This window comes from Mercenaria mercenaria, chromosome 19, assembly GCF_021730395.1.
Source record: "Mercenaria mercenaria strain notata chromosome 19, MADL_Memer_1, whole genome shotgun sequence".
Taxonomy (NCBI): domain Eukaryota; kingdom Metazoa; phylum Mollusca; class Bivalvia; order Venerida; family Veneridae; genus Mercenaria; species Mercenaria mercenaria.
In genome coordinates, this window is record NC_069379.1 from 15,568,406 (window position 1) to 15,588,536 (window position 20,131).

Below are 20,131 nucleotides of genomic sequence, written 5' to 3' on the forward strand. Positions count from 1 at the left end.
ATCTAAATCACGTTGTAATAGATAAATATAATCTACAAAATGTAGTATTACATACTGCTAATACAATTGTCTCTTAGTTAAAGCAAGAAACATAGAGAGGTTAATCATATATGCGCTAAAACCCAATTATTCACGATACTATTTCACTGAATGATACAATAATATAATAAAAGGTTTTATAGTCTGGTCAGACATGTCTCAATGGTGTATGATGTCAGAGAGTGCATCCGACAGAAACAATTTCATTCCAAAAAATGAAATGTTTAATGTTTAATGGTAAATGTCTAAACAATACAGGGTCGTAGCAGTAGATATTGATAGTACAGAGATTGGTGGCAAAATGTGTCCTGAAACAGAGTTAGCAAATATACCACACACGAAAAGGACAGGAACAACAAATGCAGTTGACAAGAATGCTAAGACAACATTTGATTTGACTACAATCATCCCCGATATAACTACGTCTGGTACCTCAAAGCCGGTTTTTAAAACAGTTATGTCGAACGTAAGTCAAACTATTTCTGTAAAAGAAGCCTACGTTGACGGACAGGAACTGCAAACTGGTGATTACATGTCAAACCATGGAAATATTGCATTTTCCAACGATTCAGAATCACGTGGTCCGGAAAGCAGTCCTGTAAAGGACACTCATGATCAAACATTCGAACGTGGTCTATCCGCCGTCTCACTGAAAATAGATTAAGTCTAAGTGTTTTAAACTTTATAACTTTCATAATTGTTTCTTGAAACACTTTCATGGTTTCAAATCTATGTCGGTATTTATGCAACGGCATTGTAGAACGTATAGGCAATTTATATACATATATTTATATGAGTATGTACATTTGACTGTTATCTATCCGATTTCTTACTTTATTTTATTACATGTAAACAGATATGTTAATGTATTCAGCTTTCATATAGAAAGTAGTATGATATCGTCCCACAAAAACATGTAACTGTTAAGATGAGATGTGCTTTGCTAGCAAGACAATTCAGTATATCTTTCTGCTATGCTTTATTAAGAAATGTTTTCGCGGTTGATGACTGTATTTTAGTAATATCTGACTTATCCCAATAACCCTTAAAGGTTCTTTTTACAATAATCTGAAAGAAACAAATTCAAAAGCATATATATTGCTCATTTGTGTATTGATCCAAACGGTAAAACTACTGCATTGTACCCATTCGTATATGAATTGCATTATGACAGAGTCAAATTGTTTTTACGAATGATTTACTGGTTTTATATGTATCATTCACTTTTTGCAATATATTAGTAGTTAACTTGTGTTAAATCATTCTTATTTGTCATCAAAAAGATTAAAGTTCATAGATTATAAATGAGCTGAACTTAAGAAATGAATCGGAATTTAATAGACACCATTAAGCTATGATATATATTGACTTTTGTTTGAAATATGCGAAAACCAAATGCTTGCACCAACAAATGTCATAGTATTACCCGAAACGAAAAATATTCAAAACTGCATTTTAAAGTTTCGTTTTAATTAACACTGTTTTCATGAAGATATTTTAGTGTAAATAAATAGAATGTTATGTCTGTTTATGCTTTAGTATTATCTTCAAGAGGACCATTATAAAACTAATGACAACTGCGTCCTACAGTAGAAGTTTGACTTGTATGGATGATACACGATTAATTCCTTTTTTCTTGCAAAGTTTTATTGAACATTTTCATACCGTTTTTGAAATATTTACCAGATGTAGTCATATACACAGTACAGGTAGCTATGAAAAAGGATCAAAAAGCTAAAACTAGAGCATTCACTTAAGTACATTGTTCTTTAAAATACCTGCAAGTCGTACACTCAATGAACTGCATACTTAATAAAGGAAGTCTGCAGTACTAGAGGAAACTGTTTACAAGCGGGTACATGAATTCTAAAATTTCCGAGATAGTTTTAGATTGTCTTTTGGCATGTAAAAGGGGAGATTCTCACCACGCACTTGGGTCTTAAGAAAGGTTTGTGTCCGATGAATGTCATACATGTTAACTGTTTAGCAAAAGGTCCATAGGGTCAAGTGTGCTAAAGAAACGCTGACAAGTTCTCAAACTTAGTAGATGATTGCACAATATTTAACAACTGCATATTCTTTTATGAGCCATAACGCCAAACAGTGGCTGCAAAAATGTGACCGTAGACCAGTAATTGCAAAATGAACTAAAAGTGTAAAAAGGTTTTAAAGTCCGTCTTCTTTAACTCAATGGGTACTGTGGTATAAAATCCTAATCAGGAAAGTCTGACACTGGCTAGTTTTATAGAGACAAAGTACTGAATCTGTTTAATGAAAATACAAAAAAAAACCCCGCGTCCTCGCAGTCATCAGTTGACAAAAGACAACGCTACGGCATACGAAAGTGCCTTCTGGGAGATTAAAAGTTTGTACAAATCAGTTATCCCGCTTATTCACCATATAAAAGTGCTTGCGACATTTCCTCTTTTTACGGCTGAAAAATGCCGGCTGGGTGCAAATATTTATTTAATAAATCACCTTGGAGTGGTAGTTTTCAGTTACATCAGACCATACCACTGGGAGAATGCTCTGCGAAATTCGCATGAAAGTCAAGGGCGAAAACTTGGAAGAAATAAACTATGTTTGAGGTAAATACTCTGTGTACAATATCCCAGCATGATTGTCATTAATTTTAGAATGACCCTCGTATGCAGCTATTCACATAAAATCTGCGATATAATTTAATCTAAGATATTGAAAGAATAATTGTAAAGTTTTGTAAAACGTTATCTGGCCAAATACATGTAAAGCTAATGTCTGTTGTGAACTGTTTTTAATGGTTTGTAAGAATATCTAAGTATTAGTAGCTGACAACAATACATTAAAACAGTGTATAAACAAGCATTCGAATATAGTAATAATGATTATACAAATTGGGTTTCAGATGTTAGAAAGCTTTTAAATGACTATGAAATCTCATATAAATTTGATCATTCTGACGGTATAAAGAGGATTTATTTTTGTTTTTGAGCGAATTTATATGTTTGTATATGTAGATGTTAGGCTGATATAAGAAACTAGTATTTAAAAGTTTATCTTAAAACGTATAGTAGTTTATTTAAAACGTATAAAAGGGTTATTATAGTAGAAGCTCCATCTGGAATGCTGTTTTAGGCTTTGGTGGATTTTCTAGTTCAGATCTCACGATGCGCACAAGCGCCGGGTTTGACCCGACCTTTTAACATCCACGACACCAAATCCAAAAATGTAGCTACTGTTATAATGATCCTTTTATTATATACCTCAATCTTATTGTTGTTTGTTTTGTTATTGGATGAAAGATAAAAGGCAAGGATACATATCTCGGAAGCACAGAGAAACCATCAATATTTATCGATCTTGAAATATAACTGAGTTACGTTTTTGTGTGCGGCATATTGTGTCAGATCATGCATATTAAATGATAGTAGTCCGGCAACATACAATACTCAAAGTACAATTCGGACATTTTGTCCGCCTGTTCATATTTACTTGTGAAATACCAGCCGGTTTTAACAGAATTTATATAGTTATATGATAAAAGTTAACATAACTTCTTAATTCAAATAACAAAGCCGAAATTATGTATCTATCTAGATAAATTAAAGAAGCTCTAGTTATTAGAAGTCCACTTCTAACTGCCGAACGATAATATTTCATGTTCATTCTCCAATGTTTACTTTTGTATATGTAATTATATTCATTTGTACTATATTTTTATTTTCACGTTTATTGTTGCGTTGACATAATATTTCGTCGCCTTATTCTTAAATTGTCTTGTCTACCAATTAGGTGTTTTCGAGAAAATGAGTTCAAAGATTTATTTCAACATATCCGTTTTCGTCAGATACTTGAGGAATTGTAAAAGATAGAGCATGATTTATTGAAATAAAGCTACTCTTACAGCATTTGTAAAGTGAATTTATGGAGACAGAGCGACAGGTAATAAAAGAAAATTTGACCTGAAACAAAGATTATACGAGTGTTAGCTTAATGTCATGCAACTACATTTTTTCTTGTCTATACCAAAACAAATTATAAAATGATATGTCTGAATTCATATATCCGAAATACTTAAGTATTTGATTAATATAATATAGATAGGCATGTGACATTTTGAAACAAAACGATTTACCGAATCCTGTATATCAAATTATACTTACATTTTGTTCATGAAGTCTTGACATATTCAATAATTTATGCTTCTCTGACATTTCAAAGATAATGCTCATAGATTGGTACAAATATCAGCTTTACTCTTGATAGTAAATTAGAGCAAATTACTATGCGCGTAATAATAAACAAGACACCCAATTCATATAACTTAAAGAGCAAAGTAAGATTAATTGTATGGTAAGTTTATCTCATGTTTTCCTTTTGGATCTTAGAGTCCATTCAACATATGTAATTGAGAACCGCTTAAGCCGGTGCTAGGGGACGAGAGAGATGTTGCACCTTTCATGAACAGACTCAATCAAACCCAGTCTGGTACTATTCTTCTTGCTTGCATTCCTTGCTTCTAAATGAAGTTGTTTGCAGGTTATATAGTAGTGAAAATGGAAACAGGACAATTTACGAGTAAGACGACGATTTGTAAATAAAATGTATTGTATACGATGTACTTTGTACAATTCTTAATAAAGTATCTGTACTCTTCTTCAATCAATACAGTGGTTCTTAATTACATTATCCGATACGACGAAATCATATTCAGACTAACAAGGGAAACATTTGAACACATGTTTAAATCAAATTGTTACAGATACATATAAGAATGTAGCACTAGTCATACTCAGATCTTCCTTTTATGCGGACAACCTGACATAAAGGCGATACACAATAAGTAACCATAAAAATCACACATATCAAAATGCAGGTTTAGATGCAGTTTTAAAAGCTATGTAGTATATTTTCTCAATTGAAAGCGCTGGAAATGTGACATGATTAAAATAATAGACACCGTTTTAAATTTTAATCATTAGACATTTTGGCATTTTGTGTCAGTGTGAAGTGAAAAAAGGGAAACGTAATGAACAGGAAAACGATGCTTCTGTACCATATCAAACACGTAGAAAGTAGGCATGATGAACATGAATAAAGTTTATGAAACGTATTTAATCATGTTTATTTTCCTCGAGGATAGCATTAGCCAAGGCCAAAGACTGAGGTTCAATACGACTACCAAAGGGCAACTAATAATGTCAGTATGAAACCAGTTGGTTATTGGTTTATTTTATAAATCCGTATTTGTCCTATCAGTTATAAAAATCAAAATGCAATAATCCCGCATTGGCGCTGTTGTCTCGCTTTGGCCCTGATATTTACATATTGCCCATGATTTTTCTATATTAGATCAGAGTGGTATAGGTAGTCTGTACCATATGATAAGCCAACTTTATCTAATGTTGTGTCCAATATTACCTAGAGAAATGATAATAGAATGAAAACAAAACAAAATGAACAAAATATTGGAAATACATGTTCTGTTTATAGAGCAAACGTTCCAAGAAATGTCAATTATAACTAAATACTTACTGGGACATTAAAACACAAAAACATATTTCAACATCAAAACGAATGTTAGGGATTTACAATTCATACTAAATATGTAAGAAAAAAAAATAAACACAAAAGTAGGTTTCAATCTGGCAGATTCGACAACGCCGTATTTGTTCACATAGATAAGTAACAAACTGACAAATAAGTGAAAGAATAAACGCATAAAAACAGTTTTCAGTCCAGCAGATCCGACAATGCCGAATTTGTTCACATTTACTCTGTCATTTCTCTGTTAGGAGACATCCACTTGTACCCCAAGAATTTCTTTGCTGGCCCGGGTGACATATATGCTTGACTTGTTTGTATGTCTTCTACAGTCCTGTAATAAGAAAAGAAAATGAAAACTTGTTTTGTTGATGCCTTTAAAATAAATTTAGTAATATAATTCAAATGTTAAAAAATCAAAACTATGTTAACAAATTTAACCTTAACACTGTTAATTTCTAAAGTTTATTGATCTATAATTCAATTTAGGCATAACCTTTTTATCATTCGGAGGGGTGTACACTGAAAATTAGTGAACAGCGCAGACGATGATTACCTTGCAAGGAGATACAGGTCTGCACTGGCCACCAAGGCATAATTACTTGCTGCTAGCTGGTTAGAAGTTAAGAATTTCAAGGTAGAACAAAGCATTATTCAATAGTTACGCATACAAAACTTAACCAAGAGAAACGGTCAGTGGTTATTTAGTATAATATAAACGTAATTGTCGCAATACACCAGTTGTTATACACATACCGTAGTTTCTTTGACCCCTTGAAGCACCGTACATACACAACTAGAGCCATGAGAATAATTCCAGCAAAGACAGAACCTGTTATGACCGCAGCCAATGTAGAAGTTGCCAATCCAGCGTTATCTCTACCGCACGAAACTGCAATATAAGATCGTATTTTACACATGTGACAGTGGTTTAACATATGATTTTGCACATGCAACTGCAGTATATAGCATATGAATTTACACATGCAAGAGCAGCATAGCGTACAATTTTACATATAGCAACTATGGTTTTACACATGAAATTGCAATATAGTATATGATTCTACAGACGTAACGGCAATATCACATACGAGTACGGTTTTATGTAATTGGTAAATTCTACTTTCTGCTTTGAATTTGTGCAAAATTTTGAATTTTACAAAACTTCAGCACATCTTTGCTAAAACATGTGGAAAATTTGCCATATCGTACCTTGGGATATTTTCGTGTCGGCAAATTTTCGCCCTTTAAACCCGAAGGTAGTGGTTTTATTTTGGCCTGTGTATTTTTCGCCATCTTATATAGGTGGCGAAAATTTACCCTTAAATTTCATCAAAAGCTTACAGCGTTGCCGGCATATTTGAAGAGTATCTAAGGAAGGTTACTTTTATGCGATTAATAAACAACACAAGGGAGGTTATTATTTTGCATTTATCCAACAACACAAACTGTGTACATGTGACCTTATTTTATCTGATATACACAAACTGAAATTTATTGAAGATTGTATTTAAATATAAAAACAATACAGTTCGTTAAAATGTTCACGAACGTCTAAAATTTCTTTTTTACGGCATCGTCTCTCAATTTAAAAACATACAAGCATCAGTCGGTGTGTTTATCAATGTTTTATTCATCTTATTTGTAATAAATGGCTAATTATCTATAAAATGATTCTAGATACGCATAATGTTCACTGACAGAAAATACTTACCATGTTTCCAAGCATACGGGATTGACTTGGGTTCACACACATAACACCCGGATGGTGTTTGTAAGGTAGACTTTTGCTCAACACAAGCACCGCCAATAAAACAATATCCGTCCTACAAAAATGCCAAATGATACAACGTTTGATATTGAAAGGAAAACATACGCATCTGAATTTTACTTACGTAGGTAAAACAACTACCCATACAACACAATACATGTAGTTTTCATGTTATGGCTAACTTTGAGCCACCAGTGATAAAGCCTATCTCACGTCAAGAATTAATATATTTTTTTTTTTATATTTAAACTGTCTAAGTATAGAAAATAGTAAAAGTGTGAAATTTTTAAGTTTCAATTGCTTTTCCATTCAAATTTGTCTTTGTATACTATGTTACTGACCATTATAGGGGGTACCCCTATATTGAAGGCACTCGCTACAGCTTTTCCGGACGGGTCGATATTTACCCCAATTTGGTTTCGATTTAGTTCACTGCAGACTTGGTGCGGTCTTCTGCGCATGCCCGGAAGTGATTAATATCTAATGTCGCGTACGGCAAAAATTCGCAAATTATTGTATGCTCGCATGCATTTAATGTACAAAATGTATAATATACTGACTAAAAGTAAGGGTAAGTATCACCATGGTTACAAAATATATACATTTAAAGTACTTTTAGTTCAAATTGCTTTAATCCGACATATACTGGAGTCTGTTATTTATACCAGCGCTCAAACTCTGCATTGAGTCACAGCTGTTTCTAATCCCATACCGTACCCGTACCGTACATTCGTAAACTATAGGTTTTGTTAAAAAAGGGCGGAAACTTTCATCGTTCTATGCCATCAAAATGCTTCAGAAACACCTTAAAATCCGCTTATTAAGAAATCTGCCGTTTGATAATTTTATATATATATATATATATATATATATATATATATATATATATATATATATACATAAGTCATTTGCTCAAACATTGAATGAGTATTTCGAACAAACCTGCGTTTTATAAATTCCCGCCACACCCAACCTCGTTGTAATTTGATTTAAGCGAAATCTAATATGGTGACCTTTCAATTTTCTTTTTGTTTTAGATTAGGTAGACATAGGTATGCGCAGAGTTTGATTAAATTCTATTATGTGAAACTCGATAAAATGGCAGAAGTACAAACTTAAAATTGACAAAAATATGCAAAAATAGCCCTTGGGTCTGCTGAACAAGTACATCTTTCTTTACAAAATCATGTTCTTTTAATTTCTCTGAGCATGTTTCAAATAGATATATTGTTTTCCGTTATAAAAATGCTTAAATAATTAAATTTATGCTAATTATAATTGTACTTTCAATTACTGAAATATATTTTAGGATTACAGAAATTTTGAAAAATGTTTAAAATAGCACCATATCTAAGGGCAAATTAAATTGAAACAAAACTGGTGACCTAGTATTTTTCTTTCATTTTTCAATACATCATAACATGATATTTTAATACAAAACATTTCATTAAAATCTATTATTGAGAAAAAAATACGAAACTGTAGCGAGCGTCCTTAATAAATAATTATATAACATCTCCGTTACAAAACATTTAACTAATTAAATCCATATACTGATACTGTAATAGAAAGATTAAACTCCACGCTGAAAACCTTTATGATTTTCTATACCTTTAGAACAATGGTCACGATTCCACCAGAGTGCTCAAAATGTACGCAAGTGGAGTCAAACACATACACAGACTTGCTCTGTCCAAAGTTGTTTCCATCATTGCTAATTACAACGTCAAACCTCATTATAGAAGGATCCGACGAGTCATCGACTGAACGTTTCTTACGTTGTTCAGGGATACAACAAACACCCGTGAAAACATCCTCATACTCACCTACATTGACAGACTTGCCTATCTGTTTTCTTGTGCCATCAAAAAGTAACTGAAAAAAATGACTGAGATATTAGATTAATTGTAGAGGTAGCTTTAAATTAGAACTTTTGTAGCTTCTGTAGACGGTAGTTCTCTTGATTTATATTCAATGCCACAATAGGCTGTTCTATGGCAATTTCTACAGATTTGCAACAAGCGATATCAAAAGCTTGCTTTAGTGCATTCGTTTTAATTGTAGACAGACACTTAGGGTAAGGATCCCGTCCTGGCTCCTCTGTTTGCTGATGAAAATAATTGTCGAATCAACTTTTTGAGTAGCACCGTTGCTAGTGCAAATGGATACCTATAATGGATAAATATAAGTAAATAAAGTAATCCCCGCTAGATGACGCGTATTGCTCACTAAAAGCATAACATGCAAACACAAAATTTGCTCGAGTAATATACAGAAAGGAAAACCTAAATGCACTATACATTTAGGTACGCAATGCAGAAAACAGAGAAATATGAAAAATGCCTAAAGGCCTAACAACTCACACTTGAAAGGTAACAAATGAAAGTTATGAAGCAATTTTGTACCTCGTATGTATCTATCTCGTACGTAAAACCTTCGAATATGTTATCTGTCCTTATAACAAAACAGTCACATTCACTGTCGTTAGCAGTATCACACATTCCGCCATCTTGTATATCATATATGATGGGTGGGATTCTAAGGTCTATCCCACAGTCAGGGCCACGGAAATTCCCTCCGCACGTACACAAACCTAAAATGGGAAAAATGTAAATTATGTACCAACCAAAGCATTTTTATAGGACATTAACAAGTAATTGGGGTAGGAAAGTTGTCAATGGGTTTTGGCCAAGATGAGCGTTAGAGGTAAAGGAGAGCCATGAGGGAATTCTACTTTTCCAAACCAAATCTGTAAGGAACTTTATTGATTATTCAAAATTATATGTCGGACAAGGACTTGTACAGGACTGTGTATTTCATTACGATAATTAATGCATGTGATTCTAAACGAAAATATCTTATCAACTGCCACCATGTTTAACACAGCGCTAGTGACATTATTCTCCTCAGATTCCTCCCATTAGCAAACATTACCTCTAACAAAGCAGGGGACTTTGTGGAAGAGTGGTTAAGGTCGCTGACTTCAAATAACTTGCCCCATATCAATGTGGTTTCGAGGGTCACTCGGGGTGTTGAATCCTTCATGTAATAAAGCCATCCAGCTGGCTTTCAGAAGGCCGGTACTTCTACCGAGGTGCCAACCCGTGATAAAAATAATGCACGGAGAGGCACATGGGGCCTTCTTCCATCGTTAAAGCAGAAAAGCCGCCATATGACCTACAATTGTGTAGGTGTGACATTAAACCCAACAGAAACAAAGCAAGAATCTATCAAAGCAAGTGATTTACAGGTGAATACTTCCTGTATCGGAGCATGCTATTTTCAAGTGAATATTACCTGCATCGGAACATGCTTTTTGTAGGTAGATATCGTGCTATTGCAGATGAATATTGTTTGTATCAGAACATGCTTGTTGCTAGTGAATATTATCTGTTATTTGCAAATGAATAGTACCTGTGACCAACTACTAGTATACTATTTGCAGGTGAAAATTATTTGTATCGAAAGAGGCGGAATGCAGGTAAATATTATTTATACCGAAAAATGCATTTTTAAGTGAACATTACCTATTTCGGAACATTCTCCATGTCCACTGCAGTTATTTAAGCAGGTTTGTGAAAGAAACTTTTTAACTGACACGGAATTGCTTGCAGCAAACGCAGGATTAAGACTGATTACTGATGTTGCTATGTTGTTTAGGGCGTTTACGTGAGCTCCTGCCCAAACAGTGTCGTTTCCTTGCTGTAATCAATATATAATGACTGTATTTACGGTTGATAAACAAAATGAGCTACGACATTTAAAAATGTTTCCTTTTTGTATTATACCTAAAATGCATTGTCAATATATTCAATGAGTCATCACATGTAATATTAAGAAGAATAATATAAGGTTGTATAACATTGTATTGTACAGCGATATGTTTGAAAAAGTATTACGTTGATCCAGAAAGGGGAGTGAATATGTCTGCGTACCATAAACCGGTTTAAGCTCCCCTGTGGTGTTTAGCTAATGACCGTTCCAAGGCGGTGGCCCACTGTGTTCTTTTGTTTGTTTGTTTGTTTTGTCCTCACGTGTTGGCTTTGTGTGTGAGTGTGTGTGTGCGTACGTGTGTGTGTTTGTGGTGTGCATGTCTGCGTGCTGTGGATTTCGTTTCGGGGAGTCTGCGTTTTTGGTACGTGGCATTCCCTGTTTGATATTTGTCTTTGTTTTTGATTGGGTAAATAGATATCCCGCTTGTACAGATAAGTGTTGAACAACTGTGCTTATGCTTGACAATACAAACGGGCACAATTTATTATATAACAAGTAAGTATTTTGTAGATATTTGGTAACCTCAGAAGGAAACGAAAGACACTATGGAAAAACAGAACCTGCGCACACACAAAATATCAACCTCTGATCCAAGATACATCCGGCCAGACCGACTATCATTGTGTAAAAGGGAAAACAATCACAATATTAGTTAGCTTATATACACACTAATAGACACTCATGTTTTAAAAGAAACAATTTGTTCAGAAATACTTACAACGATGTGATACTAGTCTAAGAGGTAACAGATACTTACAACGATGTCATAAACACACTGAGAAAGAACGACCTCTGGGTCTTCATCAGCCAGTTTATCCGAAAAATCCCGAACTGCAGGTGCTTCATATATAGAACTGTTACAAATCGTCCTTGCTTTTTCATCTGATATATCGTAGCCAGTACTTCTCTATGGTTTCAACAGTTAGAAGGACATTTATCTATTGTTACTATTAAAAACATTTTGACCTAGTAGATTATTTGACAACTTTCAACTGAAGCTCGAGACAGAAATAAACAAAAAATTATAAAGCTTAAAATGCTAAAGTATTTATACACAACATTTATACACATGTTTAAAGCGTTATATCAGAATTACCATATTATTCTATTGTCGTAATCTTTAAAACTGACTGTATGTTTGAACTCTTGTAATCGAATAAAAAAATTAATACTTACCTTTTCTCGTATCTTTTCAGCCACTGGCATAATTTCTTGTCTACTTTTTTCTTTTCCTTTGCGAACGATAACCTCGCGCCGCTTTCGTCGTTCAAATTTACACTTATTCTTAGTTATCGATTCAGGCCTGCTGCACGGACGATTACCTCCATTGTTTTTCTTCCATTTCTCCAGCAAACGATTGTCATTCTTTAAGAAATTTTCCTCATCAGACAGCCTACATAATAAATTTGAAAAAAAAATTTTTCTACCTCTTGTTAATCATTTCATGTGTTATTAAGTTATGCTCTCTTGCGCAGTACGCTATAGAGTTTCTACTCCGATAATACCATAAAACAGTCATAAACTTACGTTGGTTTCAAATGTGGAACAATAATGCCACAGCATGTCCGAAATAATCTTGGTGACTGCGAAACAACTGGATGGTGTTTGATATATCGTTTTAATAAAGTTTTTGTAGAATGCATACTTTTGAGAAGAATAAAAGGTTATATTGATATTAACGTTCATGGAGTTGTAATCGTATTTAACATCAATAATATTTCATCTTTTTTTAATAAATGTGTTTGTGCATGAGTTACAACAACTGCACAATTGACAACGGTCACGTTTCAAGTATCACAACATAAACTACCATATTGGGTCAGATTTTTAAATATATATCTAGTAAAAGAGCATAGAGAAAGTTTGACATATATTATTAGTACAAGTACATACTGTCACGCTAGAACAATAAATTAATCAAACACGTGTTGTACAAATTCAGTGTGATGGGGTGTCGGAAAACATGTTCATGTAATATTAATTGAGATTTTGTCAAAATCAGGCACTTTTTTAACAGAACAACAGTGATATTTTATTCCAAAGAGAATATAAAATACTTATTATATTCTTTAATGACATGGAAGGTAAAATGATAGTAATAACATTGTGACGTAGTCCAATTCGCGTGACGTTGCGTGAGTAAAATTAGTATAATTTGGTAAGAGAAAAAAATTGAATGTGTTCGTTTCAAGTGCAAGACTGAAATACCTTTCTCCTGTGAACACTAGATTTTGATTTTTCACTCGAAGCTGCCATACGTGAAAACATTGCATATTTTGTAATAGATATTTCAATCTTACACTGAGACAAACAAATTTCCTTCATATAATAGATATCTCACCTCACGAAAGACCCTAATTCGTCAGTTCCCATAACAGAATAAATGTAAGAATGAAATAGTCTCAAAGATATAGGCATTTAATTGACAAGCTATACCATTACATTGTAATATATAGTAAAATATTTGATATACATTGTAATAAAAGTGTCATCTCGTCTTGCATGTATGTGCCCTTAAAACGTGTATATACTACTATTAACCTTTAGCCTGCTGGCAGCAAGTGGTTATACGACGGTGCAGGTTGATCATGGTCTGCACTGTTCGCTATTCAGTCTGTAAATTTTCAGTGAACATTCCTTTGAATAATAAATGGTAATGTCCAAATTAAATCACAGACCAGTCCATTTTAGAAATTTAGCAAAATAACGGTTAAGAAGAAAAGCCTACCTCCAACTATTTGAAAACGCATAATCATTATTTCCATTCGAAACAGTAACACCATCTCTGTGCCGAAAATCATTGGTATTATCACCATCAAAGTACCCGCAGAGGCCGTCCATATTACCAAAATCTTTGGCAGACAAATAAATATCTATATTCATCGTCTTTCCCCACCTGTGAAGACTGATATCCACAATAGTTCCAATCGGTGTTGTTACCTATTTTTCAAATAATAAGAAAAATGATTTAAATGGACAATATTCTAATACAACTGGTTAGGTTCAAACGACGTGAAGCAGAATATGAAATCTTAATTTAATGTAACACTATTACATTTCCAACAGTTTACAGAAATTAGCAAATAATAATTTTACTGTCTGTCTTATGATCTTATTTAGTTACGAAATAGACTTTAACGACCTTGTAGTGATAGTCATGTACTCGTTCAACATCAAGAATGCCTCCATCTCCGCATTCCTTAAAATCCAAAAATGTAAAGTTGCCACATCGGTTGATCATGAAAACATCTGCACCAGATCTTATTGCTACACCACAGGCACATACTGGACCGTTTGTATAATCTTGATTGCAGTATCTTGCATATTCCTGAACCTATGATGCAAGATGTAAACTTACTGGGACGTTGACCAAAATGAGAAAAACTGTATCTTTATCTATTGATTATCTTTAACACTCTACGAAACATGTGAAGTTTGAGGTGTAATATTGTAGACATTTTCAGAAATATCATTCTTAGATATAGAAGACTATTACATGTACAAGCAAGCTGTAAAATTATGTTTCTTTTTTTTTATAAATATCGTCTTTTTTTCTATAATACTACAAAAATGATTTTATCTCCACAAAATCAGGTTAATAGTGTGTAACCTTTCAATAAACCCCATCACGAACCTTTTTTTAAAACATAATACCTACATAATACCTTGCCAGGTTTTGAAAGAATAATTGAAACAAATTAAGATTGTATACCTCCGTTTGATAAGCCAGGTTCCTATATAGCATATGATCACCCTCTCTTTGTTGTTCGTAGTACCTTCAACATATTTAAAAGACTGATTTATTGATTTAAATAACATATTTTAACAAGAGTGCAATGCTATTTTTAACTTATTTAAAGTTTTCCTATACACAGTGTCCTCTAGATACTGACTGCGACACATTATGTTTTTGTCTTAGATATTAAAATACAATTCATTCTTTTTACGATTTCAAAAGACGAAAAGCCGACCCGTATCTGTCAGTGGGATGTATGAAGATAAAAGGACCATGTTAACCCTATGACTCACCTGACTCAAACTGATAACGATTTTTGATAGAAAACTCTACACGATGCTAAATGCCAAAAATCTAATCTATGTAAAAAAGTGAACTCCGGGGCGGCGTCACTGTTTTCAGCAAGGGGCACGATTTGGAAACCTGTATACACTGCTACATACCAAATACCTAACCTCTTGAGCTGGCGGGTTTGGAGAAAAAGATTTTTTAAGTTTTATATTTTGGCTGCTGTTGCAACCAGAATTCGTCATGAAATTGAATTTTTTGAATAAATATGCTAGAGGTCTATTCAAGAGACATCCGGACCAAGTTGTTACCGAATGGTTTCAGATTAACCACTTTTAGTGTTTAAACCATTACTAGCCATCTAATACTTTTGTAAACGTTCACATCTTAACCAAGGTACATAATGGGCTCATATCCTCCGTCATTTGCTTTTTTAAATATAAATTAGTTTCTGCACTTTTAAAATGTTCTATTTGCCGCATAAACATGTCTTTAACATCAAGCTATTCCACTAACATTAAACCGATAGACCCGTAGAAAAAGACCATCGATCTTCTAGAACCTTGATGCATTAAAATACTCAACACGTTTGATGTATGAGAAAGTCTGTTACTACGCAAAAACGTACTACAATTGACAAAGTGAATCGTATCTTTTATTTCGTAAAAAATGAAATTGAACCTTTATCTAATATGAACACTTCAATCGACTTAACGGTTTATCAGGGTTGTAAATATCTTTATGTTTTTAAAGAATTTAAACGAGTCAATATAAAAATATTGCATTTCTTTAATATTTGTTTTAAGAATGAAGAAAATTAAATACATGTGTAAACATGATAAAAATAAAATAATATATGAGGCATGATCTGGAATTAATATTCATATTCCTACCTCCCGTCAGCGGTTCGCATATGAGGATCTACGTGTGAGTAGCACCGTTTATTCCTGTTTACCTCTGAGTTTGTTACAACAACCTTCATTTGTAGAAAGCATTTGTGATTCAAATATCTAAATAATTTGATTTAATTTTGAGATATGTTAAATAAGTACTGTTTTAACAGAACTCTAGCAATATACACACATGTCACTGAGGTTAAAAATGTATTTACAGCACATTTAGTATATCGACAAGTCAAACTGACCATTAAATTGCAAGAACTTGATGAAAATAGAATATCAACTTACCTGAATTGTGCTTATTAACTGGAATATACAAATGCATAGTTACCTTTAAAAGTTAATATAAATGTTGTAGTTGACACTGTAGTATACAACATGCAAATGAACCACTTACATTGAAACGCAAAGGAATAAGAAATTGAAAACTGCACTAAAATTTATAAAACATCTTAACATTTGCTAAGAGAATACATTTTGCGCTTTGTTGATTATTTGGACAATATTATTTGATATTTAAAGCATGATTTAAAGTATAGATTATTATTTGTCATTTTATACAGAATATTTTATACTATACCAGAGTATCTCGCCCGCTATGTACGCGAGGTGTCTGTCTAGTTGTCATGGTTACCAGAAGTTTCATTTCAAAATATAACTTGTCGTCATAGTTATGGTCAATTGTTGACAATCTGAATCTGTACTTTTTGTTTTCATTCCATTTCTCGCCAATTTTTAAACTCTGGATAAGCAGTAATAAACAGAATGTTTCCTTCTTTACATATTATAGACAAAGTCAGTTTGACCAACGTTTCTTATTCTTAAAATGACGTCAACGTCAAAGTGTTATTACACTATTGTTATACCAAAATTACGCAATGATTCTATTTCCCTCCTACGGCGTCAAACATGTGATAAATGATATCTTACGCTACATTATTCATAAAAGGGGTGTTGCCCTATGACTATCGTTATTTGGTAAACCTACATCGTTTTCGAAAGTTTCTTTTAAAAAAGAAAATAATCATGAACATGTTACACAAAATCTTTTGACAGTTAAGTTACCTTTCCACTTCCTTTCATTCTTCTTAATGTCAGATAAATAGTTTTTATCAAACTTCGAACGAGCTATAAACGGTCAATATGCACTAATTACTACTACACGTTTTGCGAACTATTTTAACTGTATTCAGAAATAAAAGATAAAAAGATAAAATAACCTTTATTTTGTGATATGATAAATCACCGCTATCATCATCTGCATTTAAGACATGTATACCCGCTTTGCACGCAACATCGGGAGTTTGCTTTGGATCTTCAAGTGAAAGCATTTCCTCGCACTTTTCTTGCCCAGTAACAGTATGAGCACAACCCAACGGTACGGTTTGTTCCACCTCAACAAAGGCATGACCATTCTTGCTCAGTTTTAGTGATGTGTCTGAAATCTGAGCTACACAAATTTATTTTATAGACAACTGGTGATTTAGATTTTGGTAACAGATTATACCCGTGAATTACACTTCTATGAAGTTGTCATTTAACTCGAGTTGCTGAGAGGCAGCGAAAAGGAATTAGCTAGTGTATTTTTACATTTTTTGTTTAAAAAAATATCGGTAGCAAGTGTGAAGTTTAGTTCCTGTTACAGCGATTGAAATCCTTGCAGCCTTTTTGCTACAGACGTTCAAATGTGGTACAAACCCGGATAATGTTTGTTTATGTGGGTTAATTATTCTGTGCTTGTCTGGTAATACTTACTGTTATGTGATGTTCGTTGTAAGTCTGATAATGTGTATTGTTCTATGTTGCCCCGTATTTGTATGGTTATGTTAACTGTTTTGTATTGTTCCGAGTGTGTCTGGTTATGTTAACTGTTCTGTGTTATTCCATATTTGTCTGGTTATGTTTATTGTTCTGTGTTGTCCGTGTTTGTCTGGTTATGTTATTTCTTTTTGCTTTCCGTGTTTGTCTGGTTATGTTAACTGTTTTATGTTGCTCCGTGTTTGTCTGGTTATGTTAACTGTTTAGTTTTTCGTGTTTGTCTAGTTATGTTAATTGTTTTGTTTTTCGTGTTTGTCTGGTTATGTTAACTGTTTTATGTTGCTCCGTGTTTGTCTGGTTATATTAACTGTTTTATGTTGCTCCGTGTTTGTCTGGTTATGTTAACTGTTTTATGTTGCTCCGTGTTTGTCTATTTATGTTAACTGTGTTATGTTGCTCCGTGTTTGTCTGGTTATGTTTACTGTTCTGTATTTATCCGTGTTTGTCTGGTTATGTTAACTGTTCTGTACTGTTCCGTGTCTGTCTGGTTATGTTTACTGTTCTGTATTGATCGTGTTTGTCTAGTTCTGTTTATTCAAGAAATAATGTATAGCAAAAGAGTGTTTTAACACTAAGTTATGCACAATAGGCTGTTATTCTTCGGGCGTAACCATTTCACAAAGGTGCAGCCGAGTGAAATTATTTGTACAATGTACTACCGCCCGAGTGTATAAATAGTGTTAAATACGGTTCTGGTATAAATTATGTCGATTCTAATACACCCTGAATCTATAAAAAATAGATAAAATATAGTAGCGCTCTTTCTTGGTCGCAACAAAAGCATTGACGTCACCGCAAGTTAACGTGACGCCATTCTAGCGTAAGAGTGTTTTAACAGAGAAAAGCATATTTAAATGTTCTTTATTCTTTCCTGTTCGTCTCGTTAAGTTTATTGTCCTGTGTTCTTTCGATTTCGTTGGTTTGGTTGTCTGCTTTAGAAGGACGAATTTATTGCATATGGGTTTTCCTGGGAATCCACATTTTCTTACATTAAGCAGAGATAGACTAAAAAGGGTTACCTTCCACCCAGCGTAAAAGTCATCACTAAATGATTCGCTGGATCCATTTGTTCCTACTGCTATCACCCCACATTTGACCTGGAAGGCAAACAAGTACATTCGCTATTCAAATGCAATTTACTGAGAGAGTAATAGACATAAAAATGGAATAGAAAAAGTTGAAACTCACTGTTCGTCCACACAAGGCATTTAAATACACAGCTGCTCTTACATTACTGTGTGAATGTTGTGATAAACACACCGTTACAAAATAATATTTTAGCAATAATTGCAAATTGAATTGTTTAGCTTAAAAGTTTTTGCAGTTAAATATTTATTTGCACTAATGAATTTCAAACTTTTAGTCAGATTAAACAATATGTCACAATCTTTTCATTTTAATATTAGTGCTAAAAGATGATAATTTTTGATATTCTGTATTGAAAGGAAAGGCTAAATCAGATACATTTGTAAGCCATTTGGCTTCCAGACGAGACATATGCTTCACTGAAAGTACAAATAACTCTACCTGGTATCCAAGTCTGAGCTCATTCAAACTCTCCCCCTTGAAAACTAGGTCTTCCGCTTCAAACGAAGGCCCTGTTTTTATCCATAGTGTTCCATTAATATACCTTTAAAATTCATGACTGTTCATTAATTGCGCGAGAAATGTTATGAAATCGGCTGGAATTTGTTTATCATATATTTGCTGACATATCGAAAATACAATTAAAGTTAGACAAATGATAAAAAATAATAATAATTGACTCACTTACAATGAACTAAATAATTATTTTACCAGTTTACTCTATATGCGACTGTACCGTCCATTCTAAAGGAACACCTAAACTGGAGAAAAGGACTGTATATAGTTGAACCACCATTTCCTTTTTCTTCTTTGTGACCTATTTCTGGTAATACCTTCACGTTGTTATAATGAACTGAAAACCAAAATTCAATGTATAGCATGAAAGTGTAATATATCTTTAGATATGCCCAATAGAGGTTTGTTTGACGAAATGGTACAGAATACTCACATGAATGAACATTACGATAAGAATAAATGTAAGATCAAAAGTTACACCTTTCGTAGCAGCACATGTTTTGTTTTTAACATTACTATTCCTAAAGCAAATTGGAGAAAGTTGGAGAATGACATTTTTCCAAAGTACTTATTTTATATGACAGCCATATACAGTCCATAACATATCAAATATCTTCACAGACGGTTATAAGAAATTAGCCATGATGTTGATATAGAGGTTTTTATTATAAAGTATGGAAA

At 33.3% G+C, this 20,131-nt stretch overlaps 2 protein-coding genes across 3 annotated transcripts in view; one reads left to right on the forward strand and one right to left on the reverse strand.

Moving 5' to 3' along the window:
• The window catches only part of LOC123542290 (uncharacterized), a 60,311-nt gene extending 55,627 nt beyond the window's left edge, over nt 1-4,684 (forward strand). For both annotated transcript variants that reach the window (XM_053531589.1, XM_045328071.2), the window contains exon 23: nt 298-4,684. In XM_053531589.1, coding sequence (XP_053387564.1) covers nt 298-703 — 406 coding nt within the window. In that variant the 3' untranslated portion in view covers nt 704-4,684. The remainder of the gene's footprint in view (nt 1-297) is intronic.
• A 994-nt stretch (nt 4,685-5,678) lies between these two features.
• LOC123542291 (von Willebrand factor D and EGF domain-containing protein-like) lies at nt 5,679-19,781 on the reverse strand. Its single transcript, XM_053531590.1, has 18 exons — nt 19,646-19,781; nt 19,376-19,478; nt 18,868-18,945; nt 17,251-17,475; nt 16,611-16,772; nt 16,319-16,336; nt 16,025-16,107; nt 14,820-14,883; nt 14,250-14,441; nt 13,836-14,047; nt 12,284-12,500; nt 11,865-12,014; nt 10,861-11,035; nt 9,739-9,926; nt 8,945-9,208; nt 7,277-7,388; nt 6,319-6,454; nt 5,679-5,896 (listed from the first exon to the last, which is right to left on the reverse strand). Exons 1-18 carry the CDS (start codon nt 19,675-19,677, stop codon nt 5,791-5,793), a joined length of 2,517 nt encoding a protein of 838 aa, XP_053387565.1. The 5' UTR covers nt 19,678-19,781; the 3' UTR covers nt 5,679-5,790.
• Between the last annotated feature and the right edge of the window lie 350 nt (nt 19,782-20,131).